Source organism: Meriones unguiculatus, chromosome 17, assembly GCF_030254825.1.
Source record: "Meriones unguiculatus strain TT.TT164.6M chromosome 17, Bangor_MerUng_6.1, whole genome shotgun sequence".
Taxonomy (NCBI): Eukaryota; Metazoa; Chordata; class Mammalia; order Rodentia; family Muridae; genus Meriones; species Meriones unguiculatus.
In genome coordinates this window covers 90,023,952-90,037,099 of record NC_083364.1, presented here as the reverse complement: position 1 = coordinate 90,037,099, position 13,148 = coordinate 90,023,952, and the positions used below count along the sequence as shown (strand labels likewise).

The following is a 13,148-nucleotide window of genomic DNA, read 5'->3' as shown; positions in this document are numbered from 1 at the left end:
AGGGTAGAGGGTGCTTTCTCCTCATGACACATGCGAAGTCCACAGTCAGAGCATCAAGTGAGGAAAAAAACCTTGCCCCTTTATGGTTTTCTCATGCTATCACCCTGGGGAATGCAAAGTGACAAATGAAAAGCAAAGTCACTCAGTCTAGAAATTATTACTGACTCCAGGACTTGTCCTATTGGATAAACTAGAATGATCTGATTACTTCCTCAGCTACTGTACAGGTCACATGCAATTCCTTCACATCTCCCAAAGTTATCAATATGACTCTCATGCAAAGCCAATGTGAAGAGACAGCACCAGCAGACAGAATGCTAGTAGTTCACAGTTGGAGAAGCAATGGTAACAGCTCCACCAGAAAACAATGTTGAGCTACCGTCAAAACTTGCTCTTGTTCTACAGGGCAACTTTTCAAGGTGATGAGTTCTTACATTTCTGTTGGACAAAAAACAAAACAAAACAAAAAAACATGTAAGTTAACATGTAAATGTTATAGTCTGGGCCTTCCATAACATAATATAACACAGCAACAAAAAAGTAGAAGCCACTAAAATTAAGCCATTTATACAGAGGGCTGTCAGTGTTCCCATAAGGCACTGGGAGAACACAACACAGTCATCTTTTCTCACTTTTTTATTTTCAAGATTTAGGTAATTCAACAGTCCGTGGTTACATCATAAATAATTTCAGAAGGTTATGTATATTGCAGGAAGCCTGTTGTCATTGAATCTGGGCTTGATTAATTCAAGTGGAGGCATAAGAAGATGTTAATTAACTACATAGGCTACTGCAGACCAGTTGGCAAACTCAGAGCAACTGCCTCAAGCAGCTACTGAGCTCACAAAATAATTTCAATGGGAAATTTTCCAAAGTAACATTTGACTTTACTTTCAAGAGTCTCTCTTTTCCAGAGATGATTTTTGCTATTTTGACTGACTCTTTCACTACAAGGTGTTTAAAGGTCCCGCTGATTCTTAAATAAATTATCACAAACACTTTGGTTTGCCAAAACTAAAGTTAGCCCTACACTTAGTGTGTGTGTGTGTATGTGTGTGTGTGTGTGTGTGTGTGTGCGCGTGCGTAGGCACACACTTCCTTCAAAGTCCCTGCGGAGGCCACAGAACACCAGGCTTGAGTTTTTCCTCTCCTTCCAGCATGTTTTCCCCAGGTTTTGACCTCAAGTGTTGAGTTTGCTGTCAGTGTCTTACCCACTAAACCATCCCAGTGACACACAGCTTTATTCCTTATAATTCTGGAATATCAGACATATGACATAGGTCTCATGGAGCAAAGTTCCAGCTTTGGGAGACATTTTCTAAACCCTGTCTTGTAAAGCTTTGCATCTGACTTGAAAGCCAGTAATGTAGTGTCGTTCAACACTCTCTCTGACTTCTACAACTATTATCACTTCATCTTGCATCTGCCTGGTTCTTCCTGAGCCCTTCTTATACAGATCTTTGTAGCTACATGGGGCAAAGCCAGATAATACAGGTAGGTGATCATGCCCCGGTAATATTCTTAATTTGATCATGTCTGTGTAGTTCTTGTGGACATAGTCTAGCATACAGGACTTACACGAGCTTTGGAAAAGGGACAATATATTCACTTAATCATAAAAGTATATTAGAACAGTTCAGTATCAGTACCAAATCCATCCACATTTCTATATTTCTATAATTTGGTGAGTTTAGCTTTCTTCAAGGTGCTTAACATGTGGGAGATTTCCTGACTTGTCAGAAAAATCCCTTCCTTACCATTGATAAGTCTGTAATCCTGCAAACCATAGAGCAAATGAGAGCACAGTTCCTTGAAGTGATTTCCTTGATCTTAGTTCCATATTTGAACAATTGGTCCTTGACAATAGGTTTACTGTCTTTGATTAAATGAGATTTGCTCTCAAATATTAAACTAACAATCTATCACCCAAGATTTCCATTTATGGTCCTGATGGGAGACTATTTATATATACATGTGCATATGTAATATGGTAACAGCTGTCAAAATGATGTTACCTTAACTACCAAAGCTGAACTGTACCAATGACCACCCAGAGCATCAGTAGATGATAGCTCTGGCCCCAACCTCCCCCGAGTCTCTGAGATTAGTATTTGTTGTCCTAAACAGTTTCCAAGCTACGTTCTCAAACAAACAGGAGAGTAAAGTCAAAACTACCTGATGGTGGGTTGAGGTAGGAACGGAACCCTGTTAAAATGGGTTACATGGAACAGAAATCACTAATGTTTATGTGTTCTCATTAAAGTCAGAAAGACATTCCAAGGCCAATCATCATTTTTGAAAGGGAATAAATTCTAATTTTATGTTTTGTAATGTTTGGGAGAAAATATCATGAATGTTAAACTGTACATCTTCTAAATAAACCTGTAAAATAATCTAAGCCTTGCTAAAAATTGCAACACATTTCTTTACATCTACTTAGTATTAATCTTTAAACTCCCAATGTTCTATTTTCTCAAATTTTGTATGCTGTGCACATTCGTACTTTTCATTAACCTGTATTTGTTCAAAATTTGCAGGGTAATATATCTTTGACCATCAAAAGTTCAGCTCATTTGTTACCTTACATACATGAGTGTTCCTAACACAACTCCCTCAATGCACACAAGGCTCTTCATGACTTCCTGAAAGGAAGAAAAATGAGCATGTAAATTAATATGACCCAAGGGGGCATCTTATTTATAATGTATAAAAAGTTATATAAGTGTACATCACCTTCATGGAGCTACATGTACACATGAAAACAAGCCCATCAGCATCCTTTATTGAGAGATTATCCAGATATCCAGTAATTATCTACAAATAAACTTTACTTAATAATATCTCAAAATCTGATGATCAATCATAAACTTGAAAATTAAGTTTAAATGGATCCGTCACAGAGCAAAATTACTATTGATGTAAAATTCTGTCCTATTTCTAATTCAATAGGTGGCATACATAACTTTGTACCTTCATTTTTAAGATTGTGCTGCAGTGCTAGCCTGCCTAATCGGTAAACTAGCATAAGAAATTTCTGACACTAAAACTAACTATCCTGTTCATCAGAAAAAATAATACGTAAAATTTTAAAAGTGTGCTTGAACTATATAATTCACACCAAAGTAATTTAAAAAAACAGTATATAGTATTTTTTTAGGTAATTTTAAGAAATAATTAAAGGTGACAAAATGCACATTGGTTACCTAAACTTATATTTTTGCACAAAAATGCTTCTGAGGTAACAATTTCTGGGTTTTTGATGATACATTTCTACTAATAGTCTAAGAATGCCATATAATGTATTTTGATCATAGTCATCAGTCTCTTTTCCTCTGACTTCCACAAAATTGATTTCTCATAGCCTCCAAACTTCATGTCCTTTAAAAAATAATAAGCCACTGAGTCCTGCTAGTACTTACCATAGTCCTACAAGTGTGTACTATTTTAGCATGGTTCACCAACCAAAACTGACTCTTAGTCCTTCCGGGGTTGGGTATCACCATCCATAGCTCCTCAGCTAAGGGTGGGGCTTCATGAACCCCTCTCTACTCTGCACTGGAATATGACTGTTGATCTTGATCTTACAGCATAGCTGCTGAGAGATCATTAAAAATAAAAAAATCAGCCCTGTCATTTCCAAAAGACATTTCACAACAGCCTCTGTCTCTTTACATATTTCTGCTCTCTCTTCCACAGTGCTTTCTGAGCTTTGAGGGGAAAGGATATGATACTGGTGTCACAACTACGGCTGAATAATCCACCATCACTTTTTTCTCTGTACTTTGACCACTTATATGTTTCTGTGTTAACTGCCATCCGCTGCACAAAGAATTCTGTGATGAGGTCTTAGAGCTGCACCAAATATGAACATATAGATCTGAATTTAGAGGAAAGTTTGATATTATGTCCTTTTATCAGAATTATAGTAGATTTACCTCTGTGGACTCTTCAGACATGAGTTCTTGGCAGGATTTATAACACTAAGCATTTCCTCCTGTGGAGAGGGCCTCCATATAATCAGGAAACTGTTAGTTACCCTCATCATGTGCATGCCAATACTGCACCCACAGGCATGTGTTGCCAGGTCAGTTATTATTGTAGCATTTTATTTACATGATGCGTCATCACCTAATAACAAGATGCTAGATTTCTTTTTTTATCGATGTTTTTCTCTTCTGACTTTACATCCTGATTTGAGTTCCCTCCCTGTTCTCCTCCCGGTCACACCCTCCCATCCTCTTCCCTCTTTCCCCTTGGTTCTTCTCCTCAGAAAAGGGGAGACCCCCCCCACCTTGTGCCAACCCACCCTGGCACATCAAGTTGCATCAAGACTAAATGCATTCTCTTCCACTGAGGCAAGCAAGACAAGGCAGCCCAGTTAGGGGGAAGTGATGCAAAAGCGGGCAATAGAGTCCTTGTCAGAGACAGCTCCTGCTCTGCTTGGTAGAGGACCCACATGAAGACCAAGCTGCTTATCAGTTACATGTGTCAGGGGCCTAAGTCCAGTCCATGCATGGTCTTTGGTTGGTGCTTCAGTCTCTGTAAGTCCCTATGGGCCAAGGTTAGTTGACTTTGTTGATCTTATTGTGGAGTTCTTATCCCCTTTAGGTCATTCTATACAACCACCTACTCTTCCACAAGACTCCACGAGCTTTGCCTAAAGTTTGGCTGTGGTTCTCTGCATCTTTTTCTTATCTTTCCTGCTATTCATTGCTCTCTATGAAGAATAACTCCTTCACTGCATGAAAAACAGTCTATCTCTCACATTCTCTCTTTCTATCTCTCTCACACACATACACTTCTCCTGCCTATGTTCTTAGGGCTATCCCAGCAGCCAAATACTGTGTACACCAGGTTGTATGTCAACGGGAAAGCTCCCGAGACACCACGTGCTCTCTGTGCCATCAGTATTGTCAGTGGGGGAGGCCATGAGCTGAGACTAGTCTCTGAATACAATCTCAGAAGAGAAATTATTCAAGTGATGAGTTAGTCAAAAATGGTTATGAACTGGCAGAACGGACCAGAATTCAGAATTAGAACACATAAGCAAATGAGGAAAGGAAAGCAGAAAAAAGGAAATAAAAACAATTCAGACAGAAACTAGGAATGATTAAATGCTATTAAAACTTAGGCCTTGCTCTAGTACTGGAGAAAATATATAAAGGTGGTTTTAAGTGTGAATAACCCACAAGCATATTCTAGTGGGCAACAGTGTTTGCATGCCTTGCTAGGACAGCTCTAACACAGTCAGTGGACAATTGCAAATCAATTACATGTGAGCCAGTAGGATGGTAGATTAGGTGTTTCAGAAGATGCCAGGAAAAACGGAGGTTACTAATGCCCTATGGGGCAGTGCCATTTGATTTACTAGATAGAATACCTACCAATTAATATGATAATCTGGACCCTATATAAGAGTATGCTGAAAAATGAGATTATTTTCCCTCAGAATCAAGTGAAATCATACCCACTGTTTGGCTTTGTTTTGAATTTCATTCGTATTTAGTAACATACATAACAGTCACGTAGAAACGAATTCTTGCCAGGCCTGGAGACATGGTAAGGAGCTTTCATAGTAATGAGATGGACACATAGGATGCATTTTCTTTCCTTGATTTAAGTGGAGAAGTTCACTTTTGGGGTCTTCATGAGTCTTCTATTCCCGATCCTCACAGAAGAAATCATAGTCTAACATGCAACAACAACAAAAGGTCTGAAACTACTGTTCTTAATAGACCATGTTTCCTACAAGGGGATATCCAACTCTCAAATAGGTGTCTGTCTTTCTATGGGAGACAAACTATTCACTATTGCAAATGAGGGTTGCTGTGTCAGGGAAAATTTTGAGGAAGGATTTACATAGTTAAATTCCCTTAAACCTCAGTAAAGCAGTCATAGTAATTAATCAGTATTTATAACTGTCTAGTATGAGAGCCTCAAACTGGATGGCAGACATTTACATCCTCAATACATGTATACAAACATATATTATATATATTTAACTATAACAACTAATAATTTCTTGAGAAAAGATAATAAGTTATAATGGCTAATGACGCATTTTTTGTTCTCCTCTCAGTTTTTGATTTTTATCTTTTGTCCATTACATGGTGTACCCAAAGGAAAATAAAGCAATCCCATTATTTGACTTAGTTGCTGTTAAATGGGAAGAGTCAAGAGATCTAATAGGGTAGAGATTAAAGCTATCTCCTAAAATAGGGACAATTGTATAAGTATTGTTTTCAGTTAAGTATGCTATAATTGTGCCCTCAGCAAATGTATCTACGTAAGGCAAGCAAATTATAATTATGAAGAATATAATTATATGCCATTATCTACATTGTACATGGTTTAGCCCTGTTTCAGAAAAGGGGTTCCTTTTGGGGTTCCTAATTGTGGCATACAGAAACTGTATGTTTACCTTGATTAATCGTTAAGTTAGTGACTAATAAATGCTTAGCAGCAATTAGGCCAGAAGTCCAAGAACATAAACAAATACAACTTATCTCAGGAAGGGAGACAGGCAGACATGTGAAATGTTGGCAGCACTGACTTTGGAGGTCAGAAGATATATCGCAGGAAAAAAAAAAAAGGCAGGGAGGCTTTGTAGATATTTGAGGCAAGGAAAGAGGCGTTGTCAGGAAATGAAAAGGGAACATTTTTTTGCCACTTGGATGTGGAGGGAGGGAAACGAGAAGTGCCGCAGTGATGGGAGCGAGCACTAAGTTCAAGAGTAAAACCAATGCAGCAGAATCCAAACAAAGCTACACAATAGGCACACTCTGAGGAAATAAAATTGGATTTCCAAACTGGGTTTTAAGACCATGCTATGAGCTATGTGCTACATCAAGAGGTAAATGCTACCGGTTCCTTACATTTTCAGAGAGCCCCATAAATTCTGCACAATGGGCTAAATTGATTCACAACATGACCTCCATAAAAGAAAAAGCCGCCTCGAGGAAAAAGCTTTCCCAAAACTTTGTAGAACTTAATGAAAATAACTGCCTCCTTCCAAACAGATCAGGAGGTGGGTTGAACTGCTCATTGTCTACAATGAACTTAATCTCAGCCCCTAACACAGTAGAGATTTCAACTGAGCCAAAGCTTTCCATAAATTGTCCTGAGGTGCCAGGCACTTACAGTCACCTCAACACTGTAGCTAATTTTGTAGCTTTTATTCCCACAAAGGCAGCTTTTGGCTTTAAAATAAGAAGGTGTGGCTACAGCACAAAAGTGAAGATCAGTATGTTATGGGGTGCCAGGAAGAGTGCAGATACACACAAAAGGAAGACTCCTTGCATACGCATTCGGTTATTTTTTCCCTATCAGAGGGATTTCTTTGTTGTAGCTCTGCTAGTGGAACAAGTGATGTCATGATTGACTGCAGAAATGTCAACTTGTTTTCTAAATGTTTGTTTTTTAACTAGTTTTGTTCTTTGCATACTAATTACTTCCCCCCACCACACACATTCTCCTATCCTTGCTCCATCCTTATTAATACTTCTCTACCAGTTCTGCTTTTGGTGTTGTGGCTTTGGTTAGGCTCTGTGACCCACTCAACTTAACCAAGACGGTCTGTGTGACCATTACATTATAACTACCCATTGGAGCCTGCTGGGCTCATCGGGGGAACCCACAATGATGTCAGTGTCACCTCTTCTTAAAGCTTATACTATTGTTTGTTGTTATTCGCGGCTCAGGTGTAAAGTCTGGGAAATAAGCCCTAGGATCTGAAGAAACATCTCTTTAGTGCTGTGGCATTGATCAACTGGGTGCCCAGTTTGGATGGGAAGCTTGCCTCCTCTCTAATATTTAATATCTAGTACTATCAAGAAACCACATGTAGTTTTGGAATGACATCCATTCTAGCTAAATGGTAACCAGAAAATACAATGGTTAATTGCCTTAGCTTCCGTGTGGAACTCACTGATTCATGTTTAGTAGTGTGAACGTTAGTGGGGCAGGAGAGGAAGAGACATGCTGTTCCTCTGTTCACATTCGAATGCATACAAACTGACTCCCTATGTTTTATTCTGTGATAGCGACCTGCTAATACACCCCCTGCATATAACTGCAGCCCTGTTAAAATAATCCTTCTACCTACGCAGTTGATCTCCCTGCAGACTCTGATGCTGATCTGTTAGAACCTTCCAGTGATTCTCAAACCTCTCTACTGTCCAAGCAAGATAGCTTGATTCATAACAGCTTTCAAACAGGGGCTGACCTCCCCTACAAGGCTCATTTCTCAGACTCCTCACTTTAGATTTAGGACTCACGGAAACTTACAGCGTTTGTCACATCATGCTCTAGCCCAGGGGTGAGTCTTTGCTTGACCTTTGAATCTCAGATATTTTTCTGACTCTTTCTCTCCATGTATTTCGGGTACGTGCTTCTTTGTATCCATGCCTTTTCCTCATTAAGCTGTGTAACTCCTTTCCCTACACTAGTGGGGAGGTATCGTAGACCATTAAAGTACCGACTCACTCTGCTGAAGTTGTGCACTTTTCTATTCCCAGCCAAGTCCCTGAAGCAGAGAAGACATTTTATTTCTATAAGAACAAACACTAAAAGGAATAAATAAAGCCAGCTCTCTCCAGTATGATTCTCTTTTGCAGATACCTTTGCAGGACCACCCAACAACAACAAATAACTAGATAGATGTGCATCCTGTAGCCTTATCAAATACACAGAAAATCAACCATTACTACCTCCAACATAAAACCAAGGTTGAGATGACTAAAGAGAATAGTTGCTGTAATTTAAGATGATATCAAAAGACTAGTTTTGTTGGGTGTCCTTTAATCCTCACGTGAGCACTGATATCATAGGTAAATACAGGGTCGGGTTAGATACCTTGCCTGGAATCGCACATGCTAAGCTCATCCTAATCTACAGAAAATCCATGTTCTTTGCCCTGCTTGTTGGCCAGATAGAGAGCTGTGTGTAAAAGGGAAACTTCAATGCAGAAAACTTCACATGCCATGTCATCCTTCAGGACTTCACACTATGCAAATCAGATTGATTTCATAAAGTTGGGAGGGAGGAAAATCATGCAAATGCACACAAAGATCATATTCATTTATACGTGAAACTCAAATAAAACAAGTTTACTCGAGACCTGAGAATCACTCTTTATTGTTTAATGAAACCACCAAAGGTGTCAATAATTATGGTTTTAGTTCTACAAATCATGTTGTTACCTATATAAATGCAATAATGGCTCTCAGAAAAGATGTCCACATCCTAATGCCTGGGACCTGTTAATCTTACCTTATATGACAAACAAACAAAACAAAACTTGAAGTGTGTGCTTAAATTAAAGATGGAGAGATGAACAGAGAATCCATGATTACACGTGCAAGCTCTAAATGTAATCACATGCAGAGGCATATTCATTCAAACAGCCTAGGAAGGTAGTGGCCTCAAGACACAGAGTACTGAAAGCCACCAAAAGAGAGAAGAGGCTTCTGGGTGATCATAAGAGCCTCCAGAAAGATCCCCAAGAGCACACAGCTCTGCTGACACTGTTTTTAATCAGCAACTGTAGGAGAATAAGTTTCTACACTTTTAAACCAACAAATTGTCCAAGCCTGGAAGCACACACTGTTAATCCTTGCACTTGGGAGGTAGAGATAGGAGGATACGAAATTCAGAGCCAATCTTCACTTCCTACTGAGCTTAAAGCCAGACTGGACCAGTTGAGAACCTTACATTAAAAAATGAAAGAAAGAAATAGACATAAAATGGTCATAAAAATGGGCTATGGCAACCGTAAGAAACTAAAATCCTAAATATTAAAAGATATAAATCAAAAATACCCTGAAAATTCAATGCCAGTGATGCAGCACAGAGGAAGAAAGAAGCAGGAGGCACCTCCCTTCAGCAGAACCTTGAAGGAAACTTAAATTGACCTTGGAAAACAGAAAGCTGTGACCTTTTGGGCTTCTTTACTCAATGAACAGATGGTTTTATAGCAACACTTTGCTTCCTGTCCATTAGGATTGCCACTATTACAGGATTGACTGTGTTAAAATGTTAGGGCTGGTAAAATAAATGAGGACTAATAAAATAGTGAAGTGTTCCACTTTCAAGCCAGTGAACCAAAGCAACAGTTTAGAATTCATGCTGCACCTGGGTAACTGGACAGTGGGATGTATCTGAGGCATTAAGCTGCTGATGGGCTTGAGATTAAGATAAATGCTAAGCAATAACATTATATTCTTAACTGTCCTCAGGCTCGGTGGGATGGCTTGACTGGACGTATCACCTTCAATAAGACCGATGGCTTGAGAAAAGATTTTGACCTGGACATTATCAGTCTCAAAGAGGAAGGAACTGAAAAGGTAACTTCCTTGATGATGAAGAAATTAACCAATGGCCTCACTAAAAGAGCACTGTTCATGCAATTTAGCTAAATGACACAGACAAGGGGGAGAATGATAAAATGACTTCCTTAGCATATTCTTTAACACCTGGCGTTCTAGATCATTCTGTCACATTGGAGGGTGGCATGGATGGGGTAGATTCTCAAATTATATGTGGAACTAATAATACTAACTAGTGTTTGTCAATGTGTTATAACCAATGCTTGGCCTATAAAGCAAATATGCATTGTTGCCTACATAACCTTAAGCACTGGCATACTTAGGCCCATTTCTTAGATATTTTACAAAGTTGAGTTTAGACTTAGAACTGGAGAAATTGCAGCTGGTTTATGTTTGGCAAAGCCTCCAAGGGTTACTCAGAAATTAATTTTAGCTGAACTCTATTTTGAGATTGGTGACAGAGGGATGGGATAAAATAGTATAGAAAAGGCTTGCTGGAGCAAATTAACATTGCATCCTTAATTTAGGATAAATGTTAAAAATTTTAATTTTAATGCTGAATTCTCATTTTAGGATTATTTTAGCTGGAGGTCTCAATTTCAAAGTTTGAAGTTTTATTTTAGTGCTTATTTAGACTAACACAAATGTAAACTGTTAAGTAATGATAAAAAAACTTTGCTGCTCAATATGTTTTGTGATTTCAATTTAATATCCATGTACACAAGTTGCAATCAGCATTTATAGTTTGAGGATTTGCCTTCAAAACCTTAAAGAACAAAAAATTGAAGGCACAAAGTAATCACCTGGGCATTAGAATTCTATAGACCAATACATTTTCATATGACAGTGACTAACACACAAAACATGGTATTCAATAAAAAAGAGCGCTTTAGAACAGCTAAGTCCTTGCTTAATTTCAAATCATTGGGTTTATTTTTAAAGCAAGGTAAGGCTTTCCTATCTGTTTAATTGTTTTCATTTACTAGGACACATTCTTCTCCCTTGGCAGATTATAACTGCCCTCTTCCCTCACTCCCCACCCTCAGGCACCACTAACTGAAACAGAGATTAATTAGTCTAGATGCTGTAGAAGGCTATCACTGTTGTTGATGTCTGAAAAAAAAATTTGTTCACGGCTTTAAGCGAAAACATGTATGTGGATTTCCCTTTTCAAAAATGCTACTTACTCTTCTTCTCCTTGCTTTGGTCTTCACTCTGTTGTGTTCCCCTGCTGGTTTAACAGAGCACAAAACATCCACCTGCCCTCCATAATTGCATATGGGATTTGGGCCGGAGGGAAACAAAAAGAATGTCCATTATAACCCAAAATTTATGGATACTTAAAAGAATCTGTTTCTCTTGGCACACTTTATTCCTCCCTGCTCCCCCTTTCTGGTTCCTCTTAGTGTGTAGAGTGGAAGAAGTAAAGCTGCTAAGGAAATACCTTTTTGGCTCAGGTAGGTGATGAACTAGATGTGATGTCTTCACAGCTGTTCATAGATGCAGAGATATTTGCACATTGTACTGGTGTTTTTCCATCAAAAGCGAAATCAAATAAGATGAAAGTATTTTTGTACTTGTTTCTTATCTCTTCAATGTTTGCAACAACTTTTTTCTTCAGGTGACTTGGGCTCAGTTGCTGAGATTGCTGGTTGAGCCTTGAAGGCAGTGGGAAAGCTAACACTTGTCCCTCAGGATCCAAGGGAAGACACGCCCACACTTCCCATGCCAGCTCCTGGGGCTCGCAGCGAACCATTGTCAATAGTCCATCCACCATTGCACCCGACTTTCTACTGTCTGAAAACTCATAATTAAAGGATACACCATTGAGCATGTTTCTCTATATAGCTTAGGAAGTGTGTGTGTGTATGTGTGTGTGTGCTGAATGACTGATTTGTTTTTATTGTGAACTCATACAGCAGCTCTCTTAATGCATGGTGAATATCCTCTAACCCTGCAGCACACCTGCAAACATTCAAAAGTGCTTTCACTTTCTGCTATGTGAAAGGAGCACGTAACTTCTGTGGTACCCAGCCTTCATTTCCATCTCCTTGTTGTTCCTATTGTTGGTCTTTGTATGAATTAAAATGCAAAATCCCAAAACAACAGGTGAGGAGTGTAATGCAGACTATGTACTTCATGGGTTCCATGCTGCATTTTAATTGAGTGTGTTTTTATTTTTCCCTCGGAAACCCAAGGCTGCTGGTGAAGTGTCTAAGCACTTGTATAAAGTGTGGAAGAAGGTTTGTACCCTGATAACAACGGCAGGACACTTGGGGTGGGGTGGCTGCACTCTGCCAGTCTTACAAGACCAGCAGTTAACCAAATGCATGCAGATTAGGGGTGAGATGCCACAGAAGGGAGGGGACAGGGAGACAGAATGTGTTCCCTCTCAGCATTATCAGGAATTGAGAGTGGACATCAGATGGGTTAATGAGTGATGGTGGGTAAATATCCCCCTGAGATTAGTTTTTCCACTGGACAGGATCAGTGTCAGCCAAGACTGCAAGGAGGTACCAGCACTGAACTCAGACAGAGGCCTGCTTACAGACCTTCTCAAATGAAAACAATAGGTTTGATCCATCACACTAAGCAGTTAGGCCTCTGCAGGCAAGGGCGCCTCCCTCAATGCCACAGCTGTGAAATATGGGCCATTTTCAGAAACTCCCCTTTCTCCTGAGCTGTCTTTGTTTTGTCTTGAAATTTATTTTAGAACTAGTTTCTAGAGGACAAATCATCGGAAAACTTTTGAAGGAAAATGAGATTATCTTGTGAATTTTAGCACCCACTATTTCATGGTTTATTGTACAGGAACATGTTGCC

At 39.1% G+C, this 13,148-nt stretch overlaps 1 protein-coding gene across 8 annotated transcripts in view; it reads left to right on the top strand.

Annotated features, from left to right (window-relative positions):
* Positions 1–13,148, top strand: part of Grik1 (glutamate ionotropic receptor kainate type subunit 1) — a 385,942-nt gene that overhangs the window by 318,391 nt on the left and 54,403 nt on the right. For 5 of the 8 annotated variants that reach the window (XM_060370693.1, XM_060370695.1, XM_060370697.1 and 2 more), the window contains exons 8-9: positions 10,236–10,343; positions 12,524–12,568. In XM_060370693.1, the coding sequence (XP_060226676.1) occupies positions 10,236–10,343; positions 12,524–12,568 (153 nt within the window). The remainder of the gene's footprint in view (positions 1–10,235; positions 10,344–12,523; positions 12,569–13,148) is intronic. The other 3 variants (XM_060370694.1, XM_060370696.1, XM_060370699.1) reach the window with 1 other exon arrangement.